The sequence below is a fragment of the Monodelphis domestica genome, chromosome 6 (assembly GCF_027887165.1).
Source record: "Monodelphis domestica isolate mMonDom1 chromosome 6, mMonDom1.pri, whole genome shotgun sequence".
Classification (NCBI taxonomy): domain Eukaryota; kingdom Metazoa; phylum Chordata; class Mammalia; order Didelphimorphia; family Didelphidae; genus Monodelphis; species Monodelphis domestica.
This window is the reverse complement of record NC_077232.1, coordinates 100,650,611-100,678,068: the sequence shown is the minus strand read 5'-3', so window position 1 is coordinate 100,678,068 and position 27,458 is coordinate 100,650,611. Positions and strand designations below refer to the sequence as shown.

Sequence of the window (27,458 nt, the reverse complement as noted above, 5' to 3'; positions counted from 1 at the left end):
AGACAAAACCAAAGTGATAACAAATCAACCAACTAAATTCTGAAAAAAGTATTAATTTTAATTTACCAAAACAATATGCATTCCTCAGAAATTACAGGATTATGCTTTAAGAAACTGTACATAGAAAAAGAAAAAATATTTGGTGAAGTGGAATTTTTAACATAAGGAAATACTTTTGTACATCAATAGTTTGCAGATTCCAACAAAACTACAAATAAGAAAATTCTTAGTTTAATTCTTCTGTAGACAGCAAAGAATCATGTTTGCTTCATGGGTGCAGGAATATTAGCTGATGCCTGTTCAAGGTATGCCAATGGTCCTTGGGGTATTTCTGTGGGCTTTTTATGTTGAATGTTGATTTCTTCTAGTACCTGTTGCCAGTGTCTGAGCTTTGCCAAATGCTTCTGAACCAATGCTTCTTTTCTCTGTAATTCATTTCTTAACTCTGAGACATCCTACAAAAAAAATGCAAAGAAAATAAAGTTCCTTGACGAGATCATTTCAAAGCTTGTTTAAGAACATCTAAAATGAAAGAAATCAATAGTTTTGAAACTGAATTCTGGATCTCTGTATTCCAAAGTTTGAATGAACAATCTGACAGATTTATAATATTAGAGAATTACCCATGAAATCTTGAGTTGGAAAGGACCTTATAGCTCAAGTCAAATCTTCAAGTAAACTTAAAATTCCCTGTGCAATATGCTACTGAAGATCTTTAGCAAAAGCAGAGAAAGATTTCTTATAGAAGCAGTTCTGAGCAGCCCTGATGGTCATTAAAAAGTTTTTCCATATAACAGGTCAAAAATCTCCCTCTATAATTATATACAATTACATGCCACTACCAAATGGCATGCTAAAATTTACTATCACGAAAAAAAGTAATGAGATTTTTATGACTAAGACCACTTAATATACTTTATTATCAGTCACACAGCTGAAATTTCATTTCCCTAAATCCACGCATTTGTCAACATTTGTCAAAACAGGATCCCAGTCCTTACAGATCAATAGCAAGAAAGACAAAAGTGATTCTTGCACAAAGTAAATTATAGTCAGTTTGAGTCCTGATCTGTAGATCCACACAGAATACTTCTGGGTGGATGAAGAAAGGACCCTCTATTCTATAACTGAAGGGTTGTTTATGACACTGACTCCCCTGATATTCCATCAGCTAAGATAAGTATGAATGTGCTCTTCTAAAGAAAGAAGGGAGCTTAGGCCCTTCATTTAGGTGAAAGTGTTTTCTTGGTTTCTGCAGGGTCAGTTCTTTCTCTTACAGGTATATACACACACATCCTGGAGCTAGTATATAGCAGTGCATCATTCTATCACCTACAAATTCACAGATATGGAAAATGGATACAACTCCAATGGCTCTTAGTGATCAATGGTTCCCTGTCTAAATATTCCCCAAACATATAACTAACCTTCGACCAAAATTTTCCAGATTCTCTGAGGAACAGAGTCTATAAGTAACTTAAAAACCACCATCCAATATTTGGCAAATAATTTGAGCAGTCCTGATGTAAAGATTGTTAAAGCTTATTTTCAAAGTTTTTGTATATACCATTATTATCCTACTCACACCTAACCTCAAAAAAATCCAATTTAATCTATTATTAACTGTAGGAAATTATGATATTATCTCAATTAGAAATGACAGATCAGGGGGAAGCTAGATGGCTCAATGGATTGAGAGCCAGGCCTAGAGACGGTAGGTCCTGGATTCAAATCTGACCTCAGAAACTTCTACCTGTGTGACCCTGGGCAAGTCACTCAACCCCCATTGCCCAGTCCTTACTACTCTTCTGTCTTGGAACCTTTACATAGTATTGATTTTAAGACAGAAGGTATGGGTTTAAAAAAATGATATAACACACTATATTAACCATCTCATTTATATTTTCCTTAACCACTAATAACCAGGATATCACAGATCAGCTTTGTAAGTAGTATTCCCAATCCTTACATTTTTCAGTAGCTTGCTAATCTATCCCATTTCTCCTATAAAAGCAGAAAGATAACATGATACATTCAATTAGCCTTTGTTCTTTGACAAGGATAAGATATATCCAAGTTATAGGCAATTTTAAACCAAGGCTCTTCTGTTTCAAATTGCTCATGCCTGAGTTACAACTTGACTAAATCAGCAAAATCTAATGTGACCAGATAAAATCTCAATTTTGTAATAAAATGTCAATTTCAGGTTGAACCCTGAAAAATAACAAATATAAGTTGAATTTTAAAGGAGCCAAGTTTTTTGAAGGAGTTGAGGTAAGGTGGGAGAGGTATGTTCTAAATTTGCATCTAGATGAGTATTTACTCTTGATAAAATCCTAGTAAGACAAAGGGAAAATTAAAATTTATTTACCTCTTTGATAACTTGTTCTGGCTTCTGGACAGACAGTTGTAATCTTTTCTGAAGGAAAAAGCACTCTGTTTGTCTTGCAACATCCAGAAACTTCTGAATACACTGATCAACACCTAAAATTGAGAAATAATATAAATTTACATAAAAAAGAAATATAGTAAATTAATATATGAATGACTACCATCACAATATGAAACCAAATTTATTCATAGCTGTCTACTATAAGAGGCATTTAACTAGCAAGTCAGGCTTATTATTAATCCCTGTAAACTGCTAAAACAGACTACCTTAATTCTAACTTTTCTACCATCTAATCAAGCCCTCATTTTCTTCCTATCTTAAAGAGTTTGGTTTTTGGCCTACAGAGTCTTCTTCCTCATCTCAAACCCTCCCTTTTTACTTGAAGTCTCAAATCTGCATGCTCATGTCCACTTCAATTCTCTTGCTTCTCAGTTCATTTACCTTTTTAGCCACAAAGAGCTGTATCTTTATTCCACCTTAGCCCTATAATGTCAAAGTCTTGATCTTGTCATAACCCACAAATCTCCCACCTTTATAATCCATCTCAATTTCCTGCAATTGATCCTCATTCCTTTTCCTTTAAGATCTCCCTGGGTCTCAGCCCTTCCCCTTCCATACCACAACCTCAGAACAATCCACTCCTCCATCCTTTCCCAACCTCTTTCCTAGTCTCACTTTCTTCCCTTTAAAGTAATCAATTTTATTTTATACTTTCCTCAGTCCCTTGAATCCTTTGACTCTTTGTTCTACTGGCTCTCATTTCTCTCCACACCTCCAACACTGTATTATTACGCCAAACATTTGTCATCTTCTTTGCACTCATGTGCTGCTGAATGCTGAGAGAATCAATTCGTTCACTGGATCCATTCTAAATTTGGGCTATCCAGGGGGTAGCTGGGTGGCTCAGTGGATTGAGAGCTAGGCCTAGAGACGGGAGGTCCTAGGTTCAAATGTGGCCTCAGACACTTCCCAGCTGTGTGACCCTGGGCAAGTCACTTAACCCCCATTGCCTAGCCCTTACCACTCTTCTGCCTTGGAGCCAATAGACACTATTGACTCCAAGATGGAAGGTAAGGGCTTAAAAAACAAATAAATAAATTTGGGCTATCCAATTTAACAGAGCCCTTACTTGTGCTACAAATGATTCTTTATACTCTTCCATGACTGACTAGCCCATACTTCCCTAAGCTAATGTTCCAAACCTCTTTTTTAATGAACAAGTTTTTATTTTAATTAAGATTAAGTATTTACTATGTGCCTGGCACCAACACCTTCCCTCCTCCTACACTCCCATTTTTAGTAGAGTAATTCTTCATACTTCACTGAACAACTTGAGAGTAACCAAGGTTCCTTTTCTTCCTCATTCTTTATTTCAGAACAACTCAGAATGACACCCTATTATCTTCTTTGTTACACTTATAGAATGAGGTTGCCCTTCTCTTTACCAAAACCAACTCCTCTAATTATGCCCCAGGACCCATCCCATCTCATCCCCTCCAATAGCCTGCCTCTTCCATCATCACTTCCACCCTAATTATCGATCTCTTTTTTTATGCACTGGCTTCTTCCTTGCTTCCCACAAACATTCCTAGATCTCCTCAATCTTTAAAAAAATTTGACTTGACCCTACCATCCCCTCAAGCTATTATCCCATAGCTTCCCTCACTTTCTTGGCCAAACTTCTAGAAAAAGCTGTCTATCCTCATCACCTCCATTCTCTCACTTCTCAAACCCCTTGCCACTCAACTGAAACTTCTATCTTCAACGTCCCTGATGAGCTCAGTCTTGCTAAATCCAATGGCCTTTACACAGTTCTCAAACTTCTTGACCTCTCCAATATGCTGACTTGACTATGTTCTCTTTCTGGATACTCTCTCCTCTTGGAGACTACTGTGACACTGCTTAGTCTTCATGTCCTATCTCTACATATGGATGTACCCCATGGTTCTGTCCTAGGCGCTCTTTCTGCATTGTGCTGTTGACTGCATCTCCAACTATCATCTCCATTCAGATAACTTCCCAAATGACATTTGTTTCAGCCTTGTAACTTCAGCCATGTAACTGCTTGATAACTTGTAACTCTAATGGAATGTGTTGTAGGTATCTCAAACTCAATTATTTTCAAAGCAGAATTCCTCATCTTTTTCCATAAATTTGCCTTTCTTCCTAACATCTTATTTGTATTAAGGCAACTTCTATTCCACTAGTCACCCAGACTCATTATCCTTGACTATCACTTGCCTCCTGTATCCAATCAGTTGCTACCTTGTTTTAGTTTACTCCCTTAATATTTTTTACAACCATCTCCTTCTCTCTACTGGTACTACAACTACTCTAGGCTCTCATTACCTTCACCTATCTTCAATCTTCAGGCTCTCATTACCAAGCACCTACCTAAAATAGCTTCCATACTGATCTTCTGACTCCAGTCTCTCTCCTCTCTAATATCTTCCATTTAGTTGTAAAATTGATATTCCTAAAGTATAGTTCCTAGTACTTTCTTGGAAATAAATGACTTCCACGAAATGATATGGGCAACTAGACATTGTCATAAGTTAAGGGTTATGAGAGAGACAGTAATGGAAAGAATGCATTAGTTGGAATTAGGAAAATAAGAATCATAAAATCATTTCACTTCCACTTCCTATTCTATAAAATGGGGTTAATACTACTTAAGCAGCTCACTGGATTGTTTTGAGTAAAGTGCTATATATACATGTGAATTATCTAAGAAAATGCCCTAAGTCCTTACAATTAAATTAGACCCCTTTTCATTGATTTTTTTAAGAGTCTTTACCAATAACAGCCCATTTTGGTTCCCTGGCCTCATTCCTGCTACACAGGTACTTGCTTTGTGCTTTTCATTGCAGCCAAAACAGTCTCTTTGCTATCTGCCAAATATATGTGGCTTCTGGGCCATTTCTATCCTTAAAATCTGGCCAATCAAATTTCTTCTCTCTTTAAACCAACACCAGAAATTCACTTTGTTCACATCTCTAGAGAGTTCTGGTTAGTCCATTTACTACTGTAATTTCTAATGTCTTTTTCAATATAAATATATTCTCTTATAAATGTGTTGAAATAATGTTTTTTAGTAAAGTGGTTTTATTATAACTAAGCACTACTATAATACCATCAACATTGTTCCTAGTGAACTGCTCCTATAAAGCTATCTTGTATAAAAATGATGGTAGGTGAGGCATACCTGTATTTAACTGCAGATGTAATTGTTTCTACATATGCTTAAATTTCTGTCACGTATACTTAGAGATGAACAAAATGAAGCAGAGAAAGGTCATGTGATGGTCCATTTGGAGAAACTAGCCTATATATATAGAAGCACAGAATTTTAGGGAAGAAGTTTTTCAGAAATCAATCCATTTTTTAGATGAGAATACTGAGGCTCTCAGAGGCAAAATGACTTGTCTGTGTTCACAGACCAAATGGAAGGACCAGAACTATCATCCAGATATGACTTCTAGAGATTTCTGCCCTCCATCTTAATCCATATTTAATATAGAAGGAATACATGCTACTTCTTTCAAAGGGAAACATGATATGAATTTGACCTCTTGTATAAAAAGGCATTATGAGAACAGAGTAAATAACTGACAGGGCATTATTTTAGAACAAATTTTTATACAAAAATATTTTGAAATGACATGGAAAATGTTTTAAAGATCCTGGTTGTAAAACAAAATATCCAGTTACACTTGAACATGACATAAAATGACAAATATTAAGTGATAAGAAGTATATGAGAGGTATATAAGAATGGTAGTCAGAGACTCTAGGAATTCTGAACTCTGCCACTAAATATCAATATGAACTTGAGCAAGTCAATTATCTTTTCTGATCCTCAGTTTCCTCATCTGCCAAATAAGCAGGTAAGACTCTCCTCATGACCCTTCCAACTATAAATGTGAACTGAATTGTATGTGTAGAAAAGGAAAACTAGTTGTTTTCACAGATTGAGCTATTTTGTTATCTATATAAATCTTATACCTAACAGAATAACCTATTCAAGAAGGACCAGTGACAACCAAAGATTTAAATGAATGGGTCAAAGAATGATGGAGGTAGATAACTGATGAATAACTTTTTTAAAAAACAAATAAAGTTCTTACCAGTTCGAATTTCCTCCTGATCAGTGCCATTGACATAGTCCTGACTCACCAGGGAAGCAAAACAAGCCTACAAAATTCAAAGGCAAGCAAAAAAAAAGATTAATCCATAAAAATAAAAGGATTCTCACTAAGTTTACTTTATTAATTTTTTTAAACCCTTACCTTCTGTCTTGGAATCAATATTGTGTATTGATCCCAACACATCAGGCAATGGGGGTTAAATAACTTGCCCAGGGTCACACAGCTAGAAAGTCTCCGAGGCCAGACTTGAACCTAGAACCTTCTGTCTCTAGGCCTGGCTCTCAATCCACTAAGCCACCCCACTGCCCCCACTAAGTTTACTTTAAAAACAATAACAAAGCATTTGGGATTTGTGGCATGAAAGCAACTCATAAGTTCCTTGAAGATTTTTTATTTCTGCAGCAAGCTGACAAAGTTCCATGCCAGTGAAAATAATGATTCTGTCAATAAAGTCAGGGCAAATTTCTAGGTGTCACTGATGTTTTCTGGTAAAACTATAGGAAGCTCTGGATTATATTAAAATGAGCTTCAGTCAGAATTCCTAAATCATAAGCAACACATGCAGCCAAGAGCAGTCTTATATACTGCCTAAAAGTTTTGCAAAAGCCCACCACTTTGATACTCAAATTAGAAGTTCCACTTTAATATCTGAAATCTCTATTAGTATAATTCAGAAGCAACACAAGAACAAAAGACAGGCACATTCCCTGGCATCTTAAATCTAAAAAGCTAAAGATGATTTTTTATTTATCAAGATTTATTTAGCAACATTCTCTTACAAAAATGTATGAAAATGTTTTGCATGATAATACATGTATGCCCCAGATCAAATTGCTTACCATCTCTGTGAAGGGGAAGGGAAGGAGGAAGAGAGACAATTTGGATCATATAATTTCAGAAAACTTAGTTGGTGATGTCAAACAAAAGATTAGTACTTGATAAATCTTTTTTTTTTCCTTTGTGAAGATATTTTAGCAATTACATGTAATAACAATTTTCCACATAACTATTCCACATCTCAGACTGGATGTACTATAAACAATTTAAACTCAATACATACAAAATAGAACTTATTATTTTCCCCCAAACCCTCTCCAAGATTACATTTCATTTTTACTGTTGAGGGCACCAGGTTCAAAGATTAAGTGTTATCCTCAAGTCCTCACTCTCTCATTCATCCCCAAATCCAATCAATTGCCAAGTACACCTATTTACCTTTATTATTACTTTCATACTTGTCCCCTTTTCTCCTCTGCCAGCTTTCATTTTGGAATAGTGCAGGCCCTCTTCACCTGGGCTATTCCCATAGCTTGCTGGTGGTCTCTGTCTCAAATTTTCCCCACAATCCGAACTCTAAGCCATCTTCCACTCAGCTGCTAAATGATCTTCCTAAAGTGCAGATCTAATCATATCATCTCCGAATCTGATAAACTCCAGCGACTCACTACTACCTCCAGGACCAAGTACAAATTTCTCAGTTTGGTTTCTAAAACCTTTCACAACTTCATCTCTTCCTACCCTTTCAGTCTTTTTCTACTTTATTCCTCTACATACTGTTAGGAAAGAGGAGAAATGGGTTGAAATAACTAAGAGAGAATTTTGCTTCAAACAATATTCTCAGACCCAGCATTATTGGCCCTCCATCTTCTCAACACTTCATCTTCCCTAGCCTTTTCCCTGGATATATATCCTCCATGCCAGTAATGTTCTCTTTTCTCACTGCCTCCTCCTGGCTTATCCTTCAAAACTCGGCTCGAATCCCACCTTCTTCATAGAGACCTTCAGCCTTTACTGCTAGTGTCTTCCCTCTGAGATCGCCTCCAATTTGACGTGTACGTATCTTGGGTGTACGTAGTGGTTTGGCTGTTGTCCCTCCCATTAGATTGTGAGCTCCATGAGGGCAGTAGATATGTTTGTATTTTTGGATCTTCAGTACTTAGATGAGTGCCTGGCACATAGAAAATAATAAGATAAATGTTTGCTGTCTGAGTGATGATAACTATAGCATGGTCAGGCTTGCCTTTTTCAAGAGTCTAGGAAGGTTATTAGGTGCTCTGAATGCCAGAGGACTGCATGTTTGAACCTGGAAGGAATAGGAAGCCACTCAAGTTTACTGAGGGGGGAGGGGATGATACGGTCAGACTAATTCCGTGCTAAATACTAGGTACAGACCAGGAAACCAGAGACACGGCCTCTAGGGTGTGAAGGGAGGTGAGGGGCGTGGAGGGCGAGAACAAACGATGCTAGGCTGGAAAGGGTTGGAGTAGGGGGCGTTACCTCGAAAGACGCTTCCAACTCGTCCACTAATGTGTTATTGGAGTTTCTCGGGCCTCCGGCCGCCGTTGGAAGCAACGCAACTTGTCCCGAACTTCCTGGGGGCCCTGGAGGTGGAGGCGGTGGAGGGGGACCTGGTTGTTGAGCCCCAAACATACCTCCTAGGGAAGCCGCCATCTTTGGACTGACTTCTCCAAGGAGCATGCGCAGGCAACTGGCTTCTCCACCGAGCATGTGCGGGGTCGGAACTGAGCATGCTCCGCCTGCTCCTGGCTTGAATGTTGATTGGTTGGAAGCTGAGAGAAAGCCACGTGAGGACGGAATCTAAATGGAAGGTATGGCCTGGAGGCGGGGACAAAACCCATGGGGCCTCAGTCTCCAGTGTCGACTTCGTCTCCTTGGTGGAGAGAAGTTATCCTGGACACAATGGAAAAGGATTCTCCTAGAGGGCGTGGCAGCAGCGCCCTAATTAGCTTCGTCCATCCTACGTTTTGCTGCACAAGTCATTTTCCTTAAGCACAGTTTTGAATATGAGTCTCCCTTATTCAACTGTCTTCAGTGGCTTCAAACTCCTTCATTTAGCTTTTTAAAAAACAAGTTTTTATTGATATTTTCTATTTCTTACATCACCATAGTTATCCCAAGTATCCCTCTCCTTTCTCCTTTCATAAAGCCATCCCATATAACAAATGGTATTTTTAGAGAGCAAAAAATATCAAGACAACTAAAGAGCTATTGAAAAAATCCAAAACATGTGCAATACCTAACACCTTCGAGAGAGGGAGAGTTGAGGGTGTCTTCTAACATCTTTTCATTCAAGTCCTGTTGGATCTTTATAACTTTTTTAAATTTATTTTTTATTTGATAGCTTTTAAAGACCTGTACGCTTTATTGGATCCAGTTGCCTCATACTATAAAAGCCCTTTACCTAACATAGGGCAGATTTGAAAAGGAAGATTTATGGAAAGAGCACACTTCATTTTCCAGCCAAACAGACTAAGTTATTTCTCAAACTTGGCATTTCCCCCTCTCCCCAAACCCCCCACCCCTTGCTTTTTCTTCATCTCCTGCTCTCAAAATCCCCTTTTCCCTTGAGGTCCAGTTCAGATGGCACCTACTGGGAAGTCTTTTTCTTCCACTTGTCAATACTCCCTTTCTGTTTAAATTAGTTTGTATGAATTCATTTGAATATTCTTGTGCATCTCAGTGGACAATTAGCTCCTTGAGTACAAGGGCTACTTTGTTTCTATTTTTGCAACTGTAGCACATAACAATTGTTAGCTTCAGTGTCTTGCAGGGTAGATACTTAAATGCTTGTTGAGTTGTACTTTACTGCTTAGTTCTTATACAATTACTTGTAGTGTCACACCCCTCATTAAGTATTTTCTGGATAAAGGTTTAAATAAAAAAGCCAGGTCCAGAACTGAGAAACAAAGTGATTGTCTTCATCCTACACTTAAGTATCAAAGCTAGAACTAGAACTCAGGTCTCCTGATTCTCTGATGCTTTTCCTAGGAATCATTCTTTTCGTCTGTTCTATATTCTTAGGTTAAGGGTTGTATGTAGGAAGTTCTAAATAAAATGCTAATTGAATTATCTACAATTAAACTAGCTTCATAATAGAAATTGGGGTCTTATTATTTTTGATATGACTGAGACTTATAAAAAGTTATCCACAATAAATTTGATATGAGATATCAGGATTCATGATTGTGCTGGAATACAATTTCTTAATACAGATTGACAACTGGTCAATAACTTGAGTTGCCTAGGTATACTGAGAAGTATTGTTGGAGGCAGGGCTTGGACCCAAATATTCCTAATCCCAAGGCCAATATTCCTACCTGCCATACTGACTCTGATAGAAATACCTATAAATATCCCATTTTATACCTTACACCATAGCTTTTTGGACTTTTTATATCAGTCTAAATCTTCAGGTTTTTTTTTTCTTATATGGCATTTTCCCATTATCGATTACATTCTAACCCCATTAAAGTATAACAGATATAACAGGATAGTCACCTCACTGGTAGCCTATGTGGTGTCTGATCACCATTGGGCACTATAAAAATTGACAACCATAACAAACCTCTTTCAATTTGCTCTTTGACAATTTTCATACTTTGTTCTAAGGTAACTAAGGGATATGTTCTAATATTTCCTTACAAATTAATGTAAATATATAATCTTTCACTAATTATCAATTAACTGATACCTACCCCAGGATATAAATGAAATCTCTTTCCTCACAAACTTAAATATCAATCAGTTACTATGCAGTTTATTAAGAGAGTAACAAATAACACAAAGATATAGTTAAATGATTCAATAATGGACTATTGTGACAACACTACAGCCAGGCACCCATAAGCATGTGCTACAAATGTAGATATTTCTGCAATGGTAGAAACATAGTCCCATCATTCTGCTCCCAGTCTCTCAAGAATACTTTCTAAGGAAACCTTTTCCACAGCATGACAAATTCAGTTCTCTGAAAAAAATGTCTCTTCAGTCTCCTTCTCTAGGACAGTAAGCTCAGCCTTTCAAGACAGTTGTAATTCTTTATCTGTGTCTCTAAGAGCATCCTGCTATAAAAGTTAACAGAGGGGGCAGCTGGGTGGCTCAGTGTTTTGAGAGCCAGGCCTAGAGATGGGACATCCTGGGTTCAAATCTGGCCTCAGATACTTCCCAGCTATGTGACCCCAGGGCAAGTCACTTAACTCCCACTGCCCAGCTCCTACTGCTCTTCTGCCTTGGAGCCAATACACAGTGAGGGTTTAAAAAAAAAAGTTAACAGACTCTCCAGGATGATAGTTGAATTGCCATCCCCCTCCAGGAGTCTGTTCCTTCTTAAAGACCGAGTCTCTGTAAGATGGGGCTATTAGAATAAAACAGCATTTACCAAATACTATATGCCAAACAGCGAGCTAAGTGCTGACAATACAAAGAGAAAACAAGACAATTCTTGCTCAAGAAGTGTACTCTTAAAAGAACACTATCCACATTCAGAGGAAAAACTGAGAGTAGAAACACCGAAGAAAAACAACTGCTTGATTACGTAGGTTGAGGGGGATACATATGACTGGGAATATAGACTTGAAATGATCATCCTAGTGCAAACATCAACAACAGGGAAATAGGATCTGATCAAGGACACATGTAAAACCCAGAGGAATTGTGCGTCGGCTACTGGAAAGGGAGGGAGGGAAAGAACATGATTCTAGTAACCAAGGAATAATGTTCTAAATTGACTAAAAATTTTGGGGAAAAATAAAAGAAGTGTACTCTTTAATGGGGGAGCAGCAAATACAAGTTCAGGGGCAGAGGGTGGAAAGGCCTGGAAGTTTAAGGGTTTGGCTTAAGTGTGGATGTCAAGACCTAATAAACTTTGTTTAAAAAGTTGGAATTATACAAGGAAAGCATTGTGTAAACCTTAAAGTACCTTTAAGTGATTATTTTTTTAAAATGGGAGGAGTGTGAGGACTCACTTGGAGTCAAAGGACCTGAATTAAAATTCTAACTACCACTTACTACCTCTGTGACCTTGGAGAAGCCATTTAAATTGCATGGCCCTTAGTTCTTCAGCTGTTAAATGAAGGAATTGGACTAGATTAGAAATTCTTAATCTTTTTTTGCTATAGGCCTTGATTAGTGAGGATTATAGACACCTTATTCAGATTAAAAAAATAATTTAAGGCAATGAATGATAAACTTTAGTTAGGAGTTAGTAAAAAACAAAGAATGAATTTGTTTTCCATCCACAGTCATGGACACTGCAATCTATCCAAGTACTCATTAGGAGTCTATGGACAACAGGTAAAGAATGCTTGAATTGGACTAGATGACTTCTGAGGTATTTTCCACTTCTAAATCTATGATTCTAATATTACTAAGAAAGAACAGTATATCTTGGGATACTCCTGAATTGTTTTCTGGCTCAAAATGAATTATGAGCCGAGTTCCCTCATTTGTAAAACAGGAAGAATATTTTTAATGAGGATTTTATAAAACAGTTGTGAAGAAAAGTACCTTACAAGACATTAAAGCATTACATAGACATTACTGATATACTGATATTCTGGATAATATAGTACATACACACAGATTTGAGACATATAAGGCCAAAAGTGAGAAGCCAAGTAATTATAAATCATCAAATTTAAAGTATAAAAATAAACAATAGCCAAGTCCAGATAACATAGAAAGATGAATTTATTGTTTAAGATCAATGCATAGTATCTTTGTTCATGGTCTCTAGTAACAAATAAAAATAATTAGCATTTTACCTCTTAATTCAGTTATATTCATTAGAAATTGATTACTGTTTTTTAAAACAATCAATGATATTTTATAAACATCTTTTAAAAAAACCCATCATCAGGTCCTATGTAAGATTTACCTTTCATCATTGAATCTTTGTTTAAAGTCAAATTGGTTGCATTCTTGATCCTAGCCAAATGTGATTCATTTTAGTCCAGGTTTCAGGAGCCTCATTAAGCCCCTTTAAAACATTGTTTTAATCCAAATATCCAATTTAAGAGCTACAATATAACAATTCCAAGATCAGTACTTCATTGGGAATTTTCTTTGTCTTCACTCATTCGAATTAGGAACTCTGTCAGGGTCCTTGTAGGTCTTCCTGTCATTCCTTTCCTAAGATATGGAACCTCATCTTTATTTGTCATCACTCCTGCTATATCTAAATGAGCCCATTTAGAATGGGTTACAAATTCTTTCAGGAATGCTGCAGCTGTACAAGCTCCCCCAGATCTGGAAAGAAAATAAAAACTTCAAGTTTAGATAATTACAGCAGCACTTTAAAATCCACATGTGAATATTCTTATCAATGCACGTGCTAACCTGGCTTAGTAATTGATTCTGTTAAAAGATTACAATGAGATAGATAAGATAAGAAAGATAAGAGGACAGTGGCATGAGACCAACAGGGAACGATTCTGGAATCTTGAAAGGGGGTTAAGCTGAAAACTCAAGAGACTGTTAGAAGCTGTCTGTCTCTCTCTGGATTAGAACCTGGAGGGTGTGGATGCTGCTGAGTACTGAGGGTTTGACCCTATCTTTTATTTCTGCCTGTGTTGCTGGGTTTGTGCTGTGTCCTGAAGAGGATCTAAAGAAGCTGTCTCTGTCCTGTCATCTGCAGCTGTCAGTGAGTGAGAGATCCGAGTCCATCTGGACCTTTCCCTGGATCTCTGGCTGATCTGTTATTGACCAGTATCTCTAATAAAACTAAGAGAGGATTTAATGCAGGATATATAGACAAGGACTGGGGTTTTACAGCTTAGCATGACAAGTAGATAGATTAGAAAATCAACTCTATGAAGATCCTTCATGCAAAGGCTTTAGATTTTGGGGTACTTTAGTTAGTAAAATTAGTGTTAGGGACTTCCCCCTCCCCCTCTTCACCTCTCCCCTTTTGAAATAAAATACACTCCAAGTCACTGAGACTTTGTTATCTGTGTACTTGTATCAGACCAGGCTGTTTGGCTCTTCCACCCACAGAGTAGAACCTGTTACTGGCCCACGGTACATACTTAATCCCATCCATCTCTTCCCATTTCCCAAAATACCCCGTGTTACAATTCCTCATGAGCTACTGTGGTCAAATAATATGGTGGCCAACCTTCTAGTAATTAATTTCTCTGAACTTAATCATGCTGGGCCTCGAGGGCCTCAAAGACACATCCTTTTTGAAGTTTGACCCTGGTAAACTTTAGAATACTGTACTTCAAGAGCTCAGGGATTCTATCAGGCCAGAATAGGATTTCAGTAAGAAAATTACTTAACCCTCCCCGCCCAATATAATGCATATGGGGGCAATTCTTCTGGAAAGAGACCCTCTTTTCCTTTGCATGTGTGAGTACACAAACATATCAAAATAATTAATTTCAAAAACAAGATCTAATTTAAGAGACCATATAAAATCAGTTTTATAATATTAATTTTCAGATATGATCTAAATAGTAAAGAAAAAATTATTATAGCTGACTCCTTCTTTTCCATGGGAAAAGTATTTAGCTCTTTATCTTCCTTTCTTTCCCAACTCTCTCTCTCTCAAATTGGTTTGTGAAATCAGTCCCAACTTAAGCCCTAAGTGGAAGAATTTTAATTTAGTAACAATAGATGAAAAACAGAAGAAATTTTATAACTCAGGACAGTTAGTAAACCAATGAGATAGAGAAGTACAGCATAAATTTCTTTAAAGGGACAAAACAGAGAAGAATAATTGTATTAATTTGTTGTGCGACTTGAGCTAGTTACATACCTGTACTTGCCGATATTATTAATATCAGCAAGCTGACAATCTACAATCTGTCTTGTATAATGTTCAAAGAGAGGCATCCTCCACATACGATCCCCTGTTTCAGTGCTTGCCTGGAGAAGAAAAAGCTATGAGTGCTAAATGCTCAAGCTCTAGGAGCATACTCAAGCTTATTACAATATACCAGATGAGGATATAAATTACATATAGGGAAATGTTGTTTTCTATGTTAGAGTAAATAGACAACACTAATGGTTCATACATTTATTCAATTCTTTAAGGCACAGAAGAACAAGGAGGAAACATCATAAATAGCAGCATACTTTTCTACAAAACAGTGTTTGGTGAGGATGTCAGAGAACAAAATCCTAATGTTCCTTTGGTGTAAATTATCTATTTTTTTAACAACAATATATTTAATTTTTTAAAAACAGGAATCACAGAATTCTATAAGACCATTCCTAAGGACCCGGGGAAGTAGGTGATCCTTTTAGGTATTTCATAGAGCTCAGAACCAGTTTGCAAATGAATCTAAAGTATTTCATATAAAGACCAAACACCCTGCCCCCCTCCAAAAAAAAAACTAAACAAAAAACACTAGATGGCCTAAAGAGAGCAAGAGCTTTGAATTAGGAAGAGATAGGGGTCTACTTGGTCTATCAGAGGGCAGTGTTATACAAACAACATTCAGGAAAACATGGCCTCAACCACTAAGGCCACACATAGTTAACTTTTTCTGGGAGAGGTGTGGAGTACGGAATTTTGACTTGTGTCATCAATAGTGGTATGAATGTATGACATGGAAACTCCCTCCACTGATGCAGATCATCAACTTATCTATATTCTATAATTCTAGATTTACCTGGGCCCTGGTTATTATATATATATATATATATATATATATATATATATATATATATATATATATAATACATGTATATATACATATATCAATCAGACCACTTAAACCAATTCTCTATTCATATTATACTGCTTCTCAATGATGACATTCATTTTTTTAATAAATGTGTTAAGAGAATAGGAACTGCTGATTTAGAATTGAAAGTGGCTTATCCAATCCTCATTTTCCAGAGGAGGAAACTGAGGCCCATTAAAGAAAAGTATTTTATCCTAAATCACACAGGTACTAACTAGATTTGGGACTTGAACTCAGGGCTTCTAAGTCCAAACCCTGTGACCTTCCAATTATCACCCCCCTTTTATGGTCCCTCAGCACTTGTTTCTCAACTACTCTGTGAGGGAGGTAGTTCCAAATATTAGAACATTTTACAGTTGACAAAATTGAAACTTGGTGAGGCAAAGACTTTCCTATGGTCTACAGCTGCTCTATGTGGGAGTCAAAACTTTAATCCACACTTCTACTAGCAAGGCCAGGTCCCAGGACTGGCTTAGAACAAAATGTAAAGAAGCCACAGTTCAGTGGAAAGTAAAACCAGACTCAAAGCCTGGTTAGTTGACATGCTTCAGGCAAAGCAGTCAAGTAAAAAAAAAAGTTGGGGGAAGATAACAAAATTTCCAGGATAGTCTGAGGTTTACAAGGAGGAATTTCTAGGGTCAAAGGAGACATTTTCCTCATTTATAGGGACAGATACAGAAGGAGCTGAAAGGGTCCAGCATAGAACCAGAAAGGACAATTGGAGGTGAAAAGTAAAACAGATTCTGGGAAAGACTAAAGATCCCAATAAACGCAGGAGGCATGTCAACCCAAACCTAACTTGGATTATAAGTCTGGAATTACTGTTGTTTCACCTGAGATAGGTTTGAGGTTAAAGAAAGGCAGAGGTCAGGTGCTCTGGTTAAAAAAACTTATGTCTGTCAGGATAAATACTCTATAACACAATTCAATTCCAAGCTATTTTGCAGATTTGTTTTTCATTAATTGGAGAAGCAAAATTTTGAAAAATTCCTACTTTATTTCAGGTAAACTATGTACAGAAAGATCTTGCAATCCCACAGGTTGGATAAGGAATGAGTTTAGTGCTTTCTAGGGGCTAGGTGCCAGTAGATCAAACCAGTTCCAGAGCTAAAGAAAGCAGGTGGGGCTGAGACAGGGCAGAATGGAATGAGAAAGACTAAGTCAGCTGCCCTGGTTGATCTTTACCATGTGGATAACCCCTGATACTCAGTGAACAATGAGTTTGTTCTCCTGGGACAATTCTACTATTATGTTTCTATGTGGCTCAATAACATATGAGAGGGAATAGCTAGGTGGCTCAGAGTATTGAGATGGAAGGTGCCAGGTTCCTTCCTGGCTGTGTGACCCTGGGCGAGTCACTTAACTCTCATTGCCTAGTCCTTATCACTCTTCTGTCTTAGAACCAATACTTTGTATTGGTTAGGGTTAGAAAAGTTTTGGCTCAGACCACAAAACTAGAAAGGTTGTGTGTGGGTCAAAATGGTCATTTCTGCCTTCTAAAAAGCAGTCTAGCTGAGAGGGTTTCTTGAAGTACTTAAGTACAGTATAATTCAACAGGGATTATGTGAGGTTGATTCATGGGCTCCCTTAGGCTTTAGGTCAAAGACCAAGGACTTTGCCCAGTAACAACTGAACCATATTACTGATCATTATTATTAATCCCTTTGTCAGCAGAAAACAATCTTGGGATAGTTGGTTAATAGATGACTTCATTCTATATACTACTTTATTATTTGACAACATTTCAGAAAATAATCCTGACAAGCTGCGAGTAATATAAAGCATTCTTTTTTTAGGAGCCTTAAGCTGTACCTCATTAACCATCATAGTTGAAAGCTGGTAGAAAGAGAAGACAAAGGGATATTATTCCTACAATTCTGATTTAATTTGTCAGTGTGGGTAATCTGTTGATGAGGATCACAAACCCTCTTAGTTCAACTCTGGCCTCAGACACTTAGCTGAGTAAGTTGCTTAACTCTTAGTTTTCTGCCTCAGTTTCCTCATCTATAAAATGGGAATACAAATAGCACCTATCTTCCAGGATTGTTGTGAAAGTAAAATGAGATATTTGTAAAGTGGTTCAGCAAACCTTAAACTATTGTCTTTACTTGCTCTTAAGCCCAAAAAGAATTGATGAAGGAGCTCAAAAAAAAAAACAGTGCTTGAGGTTACTCACAGATCAGAGCACCAGCCCAGAGACTATTAAAACACATCTCTCCTTACATCATACTACCTTGGAAGAACTGAAAGCAGATAGATCTCTAGTGTCAGCTCTGAAGGCAGCTGCACAAAGAACCCAAAGCTTAAAACAGTGCTCCCTTCACCACAGTTACAGAGCCCAACTTCAACAGTTTTTTAAACTAAAAGAAAAGAAAAAGGCAGGAAAATGAGCAAACAAGAAATTCAACATAGTTATTTTGGTAACAAGGTAGCCTCAAACTCAGAAGAAAACTGGTAAAAGCGGCACAAAAATCCAAAGAAGAGAACTGCTTAAAAACCTGAATTGGCCAAATGGAAAAGAAAGTACAAAAGCTCACTCAAGAAAATCATGCCTTAAAAATCAGAATGGCAAGTGAAAGCTAATATTCTAATGAGACATCAAGAAAAAAGTCAAAAAAATGAAAAAAAAAAGAAGAAAATATGAAATGTCTCATGGGAAAAACAATCTGGAAAACAAATCCAGGAGAGATAATTTAAGAATTACCTGAAAACTATGAGCAAAAAAAAAAAGAGTTTAGACATTATCTTTCAAAAAATCATCAGGAAAATTACCTTGATATTCTAAAAGCAGAGGACAAAAGAAAAATTGAAAGAATCTATTGATCACTTCCTGAGATCTCAAAAGGGTAACTCCTAAGAATATTATAGCCAAATTCCAAAACTCCCAAGTCAAGAAGAAAATATTGCATGCAACCATTAAGAAATAATTCAAATATTGTGGAGCCACAGTCAGCATAAAACAAGATTTGGTAGCTTCTACGTTAAAGGATCAAAGGGTTTATAATGATATTCTAGAGGGTAAAAGAGCTAGGACTTCAACCAAGAATCACTTATCCAGCAAAACTGAGCATAATCCTTCATGGGAAAAAAATGGGCATTCAATGAAATAAAGGACTTTCAAACATTCCTGATGAAAAGACCAGAGCTGAATGGAAAATTTGGCTCTCAAATATAGGACTCAAGAAAATCATAAAAGGTAAACAGGAAAGAGAAATCAAAAGATATTCAGTAAGATTAAATTGTGTACATCTCTACATGGGAGATGATTCTTATAAAACCAAAGACTTTTATAATTATTAGGGCAGTTAGAAGGAGTATACATAGACAGAAGGTGAGGATGAGTTAAATATGATGGAATGACATCTAAAAAAAATAAAGGCATGAAAAATAAAAATGCATCAAGAAGAGAGGGAAGTTTGAAAAAACAGAATAGGATAAATTATTGCACATAAAAGAGGCATGAAAGAGCATTCACAGTCAAGAGGAAGATGGGAAAAGAGGAGAGAAGAGCGTGTGAATCTTACATTAGACTTGGCTCAAAGAGGGAAGAACATACACAATCAATTGAATGTAGAAAGCTATCTTATTCTACAGGAAAATAGGAGGGGAAGGACATAAAAGAAGTCGGGGTGGATATGATAGAAAAGAGAACAAATTGGAGAAGGTAGAGATCAGACACTAAATGGGTAAATAGGGGGAAAAAGTAATACATAGTCATTATAATGGTGGAAAATTTTTTCATAAGCCTTTCTAATAAAGGCCTCATTTCTCAAATATATATAGACATTAACATATAAGAATACAAGTCATTATCCAACTGATGAATAGTCAAAGGATATGAACAGGCAGTTCTCAAAGTAATTAAAGTTCTCTAATCATGCAAAAATACTCTAAATCATTATTAACTAGAGAACTGCAAATTAAAACAAGTCTGAGGTACCACCCCACACCTAGGAGATTGGCTATTATAATAAAAAAGGAAAATGACAAAACTTGGAAGGGATATGGGAAAGCTGGGACCCAAATGCATTGTCCAGGAAGTTGTGAACTAATTCAATTATTCTAGAGAGCAATTTGCACCTTTGCCCAAAGGGCTAAAAAATAGTACATATACCCTTTGACCCAGCAATATAATTACTAGATTTGCATCCCAAAGAGATAAAAAAAAAAGGGAAAGGACCTATATATATAAAAATGTTTAAAGCAATTCTTTTTAGGGAGGGCAAAGATTTGGAAAATGGGGGAATACCCATTAATTGAGGAATGGCTGAGAGAGTTATATGATTGTAATAGAATATTATGCTGTAAGAAATGACAAGCAGGAGCTAGAAAAACCTGGGAAGACTTCCATGAACTAAAACAGAGTGAAATAAGTAGAACCTGGGGAACATTGTACAGTGACAAGAATACTTTAAAATGAACTGCTGTGAATAATTCCAGCAATATAATGAACCAAACTATTCTACAGGACATGATAAAATATGTCATCTACTTCCAGTGAAAAAAGAACTGAATCTGAATCCAGACCAAAGTAAATTTTTTTCACTTTAAAAATTTTTTTTCTATTTGAGTTTTCTTTCACAAAAGGGTTAATATGGAAAAATCTTTTACATGATTTCACATGTAAAACTTTAACTTATGAGACTACTTGCCATCTCAAGGGAGTGGGAAGTTTGAGGGGAAAGGAAGGAGAGAATTCAAGACTCAATATTCTCTGAAAAATGTTAGAAATTGTTTTTATATGTAATTGGAGAAAATTTTTAATTAAATTTTTTTAAAAATTAAGTAAGTCAGTATGCTGATGAATTGTTCCAAACTTAGCCAGGCTAATCCTCACAGTGCAGAAATATAGTTCACTTCCAAGCCTGGACATGAATCCCTTGTATCTTGGTAGAACCTGCCAGTTTATATTTCACTAGATCAGCCACACTTATGAAAACTGAGCCTCTAAGTCATAGTGAAGAAACAAAGTTGTTTCTTCTCTCTTTTTTTCCATTAAAAATAATTTAGTCTGTTCTGGTAAGATTTCAACTTAAAGAAAAGTCTTCCACAGAGTATTAAAACAGTGTATTTCAATCCATTTATTTATTTTTTAGATCATAAAACATAGTACACATCCTACCTCAAAGAGTTTAGTCCAGAGCCAGGATGAATTGGTAAAAACTCCAGTGGCAGCTGAGCCCAAAGCTATATCCATGGCACCTGTAAAACAATCCAAAGTTATTTTTTCAGTCCATTAAAAGGGCCAGGGAACTACTTTTAGAGGAAGCCATTTATAGTTTAAAAATAATTCTCCTGCTACTATCTTGTTCAGAAATTTATGCTTTAATTACTGAACTTGAAAATAATGTCTTTTAAAATGGATGCTTGGACTTGAAGAAGAATAATACTAGAGAGAAAATCACAAGCAAAATGAAGTCATTTATCCTGAAATGGGGTAAGATATAGAAGTAAAGAAAATCAAGAAACTAGATAGAATCTAACAAGTTCCTTAAGATTGTTTCCCACAGAAAAAAGTGCTGTATATATAGTGGAAAAATATTGAGCAACATTGTAAAGAAAAATAGCTCTGAAAGATTTAGGAACTCTGATCAATGCAATGACCAACAGATCTATGAAGAAGTATGCTACATGCCTCTTGGCAGGAAAGGCAATAGACGCAAGATATGTGGAAAGAGGCCTACATTTCTGGACGCAGTCACTATGTAAATGCATTTTTATTTGGCTAAGCTTATCTGTTATAAGGATTCCTTTTTTTTCTTTGTATTTTCAGTAGGGAGAGGGAAAATGGTCATTACAACTTGTTTAAATGTACAGAAGAGAACAGAATAAAGTTTAGAAAGAAGCACATTTAAGCAGGACAATTTCTGAAGTACTGTATAGAAATGATCCTGTTTAAGAAAGCAAGAAGTATAAAAATTCAGTTTCCTAGAGAATCCTCTTTTGTATTCTGATATGTAAATGGAAATGACATTTTTTGGTGTCAAGTTGAGAATTAAAAAATGAAGATGGAAAAAATCTTTGAAAAAACATTTTAATGGTACTTAATTGAATCATATTGCATTTTTAAGGCTCTTCAAGAACCATAGTGTGTAAATTATATTTTTCTATTACATTTAATTATCAGAAATATATGGGGGCAGCTGGGTGGCCCAGTGGATGGAGAGCCAGGCCTAGAGATGGGAGGTCCTAGGTTCAAATCTGGCCTCAGACACTTCTCAGCTGTGTGACCCTGGGTAAGTCACTTGGCCCCCATTGCCTAGCCCTTACCACTCTTCTGCCTTGGAACCAATACATAGTATTGCTTCCAAGACAGATGGTGAGGGTTAAAAAAAAAAAAGAAATATACTTGGATGTTGTTAAATAAATTAACAATATTTGCAGGTGTTATTTAAACTTCTAAGGAACTACATATAGCCCAACAAGTCCTTTGTAAAACAAAAACAATACTTGAATTTTTGGACAGTTTGTTACTGGCATATTGTCTAGTTAGTGAAGTATGTAGATTCATTTCTTCTGACATATAATAAGCACGTCATAAATGCTTGTTATCACTTTTGTTTTACCTTTTTCCTATACCCTTAAATAAAATCTCCAGAGGAAAGGAGAAAAAATTAATCTATACCTGCCATTTAAAAGGAGTAATTTCATAATACCACCTTTTACAGGGTCCAGTACTTTACAGATGGAGAGAACTCATCATCTCATTTGGGTCTCAGAACAATTCTGTAAGCTAAGTAGGGCAGGTGATAGTCCTCATATTTTAGAGATGAAGAAATGAAATCTCAGAGCTATAAAAAGATCAGGCCAACATCATAAGGGAAGTAAGTGGTCAATCAAGAACTAAAAGTCATACTTCTGACTTCGAGTGACTGTATCATGCAGTCATTCATCACTGTGGACCTTTTATAGGAAAATGAAGACAGGAAAAATCCAAATCCCTTTTCATACTGGTATGTCTACTGTTTCACAATGATTAAGGACTGTACATTAAGTTAACATGTTCTTATAGAATAAATGTGGTAGCAGTTGGTGCCTAATTTTAATAAATTCAGTATGATTCTGAGTAACAAATGCTATGTTAGCTTTTTCTAGATACCCTCCCACATGTTCATGGAAAAATCCAGAGTTGGTTGTAATGGTTCAAAATTATCTTAACAATATTAATCAACTTTTTACAAGGTGTTAACAAATTAACTTTAATGAGCCCTGTCATTTATCTTTAAAATATTCTTTTGAAATAGAGGATATTATTAGACCTACTAAAGTTTTACATAATTATTTCAAGAAATTAAAATGGAACCAAACTTGAATTACGATTTTAAAGCTTCACTCCCATAATGAAATCTCTCTGAAAAAAGAAAAAAATGCACAAATTGGTATACAGTAAAACTACTCTAAAAGTGTAATTAGATTTTATCTGAATCAGCTGTGAGGAAAAATGTGATTCACAGTAAGAGTTGTAAGGTAATAGAGAGGAAATAAGAGACAAAATTTCAGTGTCCTGCATCAAATTAACAGTAATCTGTGTGCTAAAAGTAATGGAGCATTTATCATCAATAAATAATGAGAGCTCATAGGAACCCAGGCACTCAAAATGAGCCTGCTGTATATTTCAAGCAGTAGTGATTATTTTATATCCAATTATAGAGATAGTACTAGGGGATAATTCATAATTCTCAAGGAGGCAAATTTGAGTCAGCTTAAAAAGAAGTAGTCAAGAGATCAGAATTAGTAGAATTCAGATGGACCTCTAACAGTTGAAAGATTAAGTGAGACTGGTATCATACTACTTTCACCTATCATCATTAATTGAAGGGATACTTGTTAAAAACAAAGTAAATATAATCTACAAGCTTTTGTTACAAGCTATTTTAAAAAACATGCCCTTACAATCAAACTTTATTTGAACTTATACAAATCTTCTTACAGGAAACACTAATTACAAGCAGTATATGTGTTTTGTAACACACTTTTGTCATTTGGGTTATCTATTTATGCCTCCCTTCTATTCGCACTTGACCTCCATCTGTAAATATTGTTACTGAAAAAGAATCTTCCAACCTTATCAACCAAGAAAAAATGGTCTTTACAGTGATCTGGATTATGCCATCTTTAATATTTCTCAATTTATGTTGTTTAAACCAAATCTTTTGATTCTTTTGACTTTGGAGCATGAATTTCTGTTTCCTTACTTATGTTGCCCCCATGTACATGTGTGCGCATATTCCTTTCTAAAGAAGACAGTACTACTACATTAAGGTAGTGTTAAGCATATGAAGGAATGTAAAATAAATGTTATAAACTGGAAACCACAGAAGTATGCTATAACTTAATCTCAGATGACCAGGATTTGAATTCCAATTCTGATCCTTAGAAGTGGGCAAGTCTAACAAAAATTCTCACCATACTGTACTCAAATCTAATTTTCATCTTTTTTTAATATGGTGTATCATTCTAAAAGGTTAAGTTGTTTTTTTTTTGGATCTTGACTGTCATCCATACCCAATGTATTAGCTGTCAGTTCCCAGCTTCATACTATCTTCATGTTTGATAAATGCCCTATCTATACCCTCATTTAAGTCAGTTATAAAAATATTCAAGAGCAGTCACTATAGATCAACTACTAGGACATTCCACTGGAGAACTCTTCCAAGTGAACATCAACTCAAGTCTTTGTATCTGGTCAATGAACCAATATAAAAATCTAAATTAAAAAAGTCCATAAGCCATTTTGACTAAAGAAGATAGTATGAATACCTTTGTCAAATGCTTTGCTAAAATTCAAGTAAAAGACCTACAGCTATCTTTTCAACTAATAATCTAGAAACTTCATAAAAATAAAAAAAAAGGATCTAGTGAATTTGTGGCAAGACTTGGTTTTGATAAAGTTACATTGGGTTTCAGTCCCACTTCCCTCTCCATGCTCTTTTCAAGTTCTAGAATTATGTGAAGGATCAAACTGAAACTTAGCCGTTTAATTCATGCTCTACCTTCTTCCTGGTTTTGAAAAAAACAAAAGACAACACCTAGTTTTAGTTTTTGGGAATTTGATGAACAAGTTCAAGAAACCAATTAATGAGCAGAATGAACATATTTGGTCATTAATTTTTGGATGTTATAATTAAAGCATAGCCATTGAAGCTTGAAGTAGGATTAATAAAGTGGTTAAACATCAAACTCATTTCTGAGAGTGTAGCACAGATAAAAAATATGTACATTGGCTCAATAAGGGTTTAGATAAATTCAAAGATAATCACTACGTTGTGATTGTTAAGGGGAAATTTATGCCATTACTAGTTATACAGTAAATTAGATCTATATAAGTCATTAAATCTGTATAAATGGAGATTTTGAACACTAGACTTCAGTCAGTCCCCAGAAGTCCTTAGTATTTCCCAGAATTCCCAATAATCTCACCTGAGTCTCCACTTAGGTGAGATCACAATTGGTATTTAACTGGCAGTAATGCCTCCCATGGTCTCTTCCCTTCCTTTGCAAGATGTAGAAGTATAGTGGTAAGCTAAGCTCGGGGTCTTTGAATGGGCTAATCAGCCATGGGCATGTGGTTTTATTTTGTATCCTTGATTTCTAATAATCCTTAATAAACCTCATAAAAATAATATTTTTATTATTAGAGACAATTTAATTTTTACAAATCTACAAGGAATTTTTCTTAGAGTTAAATAATGTATAATCCCCATTTTTATAAGATGAGGCTTCAAAGAATAATTTTCCATAGTTGCAGAAATTAAAAAGTAACAATGTAGGTGGAATAAATCCAAATTTTCTGACTCCAAATTTGAAACCCCAATTTCTGGTAAATACATCACCTCTCCTTTTTTGAGTAGTCCCATACCACAGAATATCTGTTGGGGCCATTTTCCAAATAAGGTATCAGATGAAGGAATCTGATCAGATTATTTTTGTGTTCTGATATTTGAGGCAAAAAACATACAACATTAAAAAATGTAAATGTTTAAAAGATTATTATCTTGCTGAAAAACCTTCTAAACACAAGTGCTAAGGCCTCTTCTATAAAGAGTGACCTTTTAAGCATACATTAAACAATAGAGCCAATAAAGTCTCCTTAAAGAAAGTGAGGAAAAGAAAAATTTTGTTACCTGTTAATGTTGCAGCATTTATTATAACCTTTGGGTTAAATGTGTGGGCATAACAGAGAGCATCAGCTAGTATGAGCCTCCCCTCTGCATCTGTATTATCAACCTTCAAAAAAAGGAAAGATACAAAAAAACAAAGATTCAATTTAAGAGACATTATTAAACATCTACTGTGTGTAGAGCAATGTGCCTGGTGCTAGGGGGATAAAAGTCTACACAAGATGCAGTCTATGTCCTGAGTTTATAGCTTTGTAAGGGACTAAAACTCATGTACTCACAACTACCACAGTAAGACTTTGTAATCTACAAGGGCCAAATCTCTGGTGCAATGCTAGAGAAGTTAACTGACTTTCCAGAGTCACAGAGATGGAGTTGGTACTGGAATCCAGGACCTGGCCTGAGAATTGCTTATATCAAATTAGTTCTTGATTACATGATTATATGTAGTCAATTAGAAATGGTCACTACCTAAATAGTAATGCCAATGATGTTCTGACAGACAGTGAAATAACCAATTTACATTGATATTGGTCAGGATCTAGATTATCTATGAGGCATTTAAATTTTAAAAATGGTCTCAAACACTTCTGTAGCCAATCTAATGCTTGTTGTGACTGACTCTCTTGATAGTTGCCAACTGAGGACCTTTTCAGAAGCAGAATGAATGCAAGTGATTCACCCTGTCATTCCAATATCTTGAAAAAAAGAAAAAAGTGAATATACTTTCTGCAATCAAAAATGTCAAGGTACAATGTTGTAAGGACAAAAGCTACAAAGGTCCAACCTAATTCCTCACAGTAAAAGTGATGTATAACTAAAGGCATTTTTCGGTTACGTTCCTATTCTTCTAAAAGGAGAAAAATAAGAGTGGGAAGAAAGTGATCCAGTCTCAGCCAGCTAGCATCCACACTGCAAGGATATCTGTCTATATTATTCTAAAATAAAAATAATAATCTGAAGTAACTACACCTTGGTTGGGGCCCAGGTTCATTTAAAATGAACAGCATTTCATTTTCAAACATAACTCAAAATATAATGCTTTAGGATTTACAAAACACTTTTCTCATACAACTGTTTGAAGCAAGTGGCACAAGTGGGACTATTCTCATCTGCAAACCATGGAAACCAAGGCTTAGAAAGGTTAATGAACATAGGCACACTGCTTAAAAGTGTTACAGGATTCAATCCCTCCAACCCCTCTCTCCAAGTCTTATGTTCTTTCCATTATAAGATTACTTGCAAAGTTATGCTAAACTGTGTGCTTGAGAGGTGGTATTGGGAAGGAGACATGGGAGAATTCTGATCC

The 27,458-nt window shown here is 35.9% G+C and overlaps 2 protein-coding genes and 1 long non-coding RNA gene across 3 annotated transcripts in view; 1 reads left to right on the top strand and 2 right to left on the bottom strand.

Moving 5' to 3' along the window:
* Positions 1–37: 37 nt before the first annotated feature.
* On the bottom strand, positions 38–9,045 carry MED28 (mediator complex subunit 28). The gene is made up of 4 exons (XM_001363026.4): positions 8,818–9,045; positions 6,520–6,586; positions 2,372–2,484; positions 38–455 (listed from the first exon to the last, which is right to left on the bottom strand). The coding sequence occupies exons 1-4, from the start codon at positions 9,016–9,018 to the stop codon at positions 258–260; spliced, it is 579 nt and encodes a 192-aa protein (XP_001363063.3). The 5' UTR covers positions 9,019–9,045; the 3' UTR covers positions 38–257.
* Positions 9,010–27,118, top strand: LOC130455043 (uncharacterized). The gene is made up of 2 exons (XR_008912843.1): positions 9,010–9,149; positions 26,783–27,118. It is a non-coding gene; the product is annotated as an uncharacterized LOC130455043 (long non-coding RNA).
* LAP3 (leucine aminopeptidase 3) overlaps positions 13,012–27,458 on the bottom strand; it is a 32,603-nt gene continuing 18,156 nt past the window's right edge. Inside the window, exons 10-13 of the mRNA XM_001369140.5 lie at positions 26,156–26,258; positions 21,154–21,233; positions 15,098–15,207; positions 13,012–13,587 (exon numbers count right to left, since the gene is read on the bottom strand). Coding sequence (XP_001369177.2) covers positions 13,389–13,587; positions 15,098–15,207; positions 21,154–21,233; positions 26,156–26,258 — 492 coding nt within the window. The 3' untranslated portion in view covers positions 13,012–13,388. The remainder of the gene's footprint in view (positions 13,588–15,097; positions 15,208–21,153; positions 21,234–26,155; positions 26,259–27,458) is intronic.

Coding starts and splice junctions, on each gene's coding strand:
- MED28 (XM_001363026.4), bottom strand. CDS start 9,018: ATGCTCCTTGGAGAAGTCAGTCCAAAGATGGCGGCTTCCCTAGGAGGT. Junction 6,587..8,817: donor AGTTGGAAGCGTCTTTCGAG/GTAACGCCCCCT, acceptor TGAATTTTGTAG/GCTTGTTTTGCTTCCCTGGT. Junction 2,485..6,519: donor TCAGGAGGAAATTCGAACTG/GTAAGAACTTTA, acceptor TCTCAATTTTAG/GTGTTGATCAGTGTATTCAG.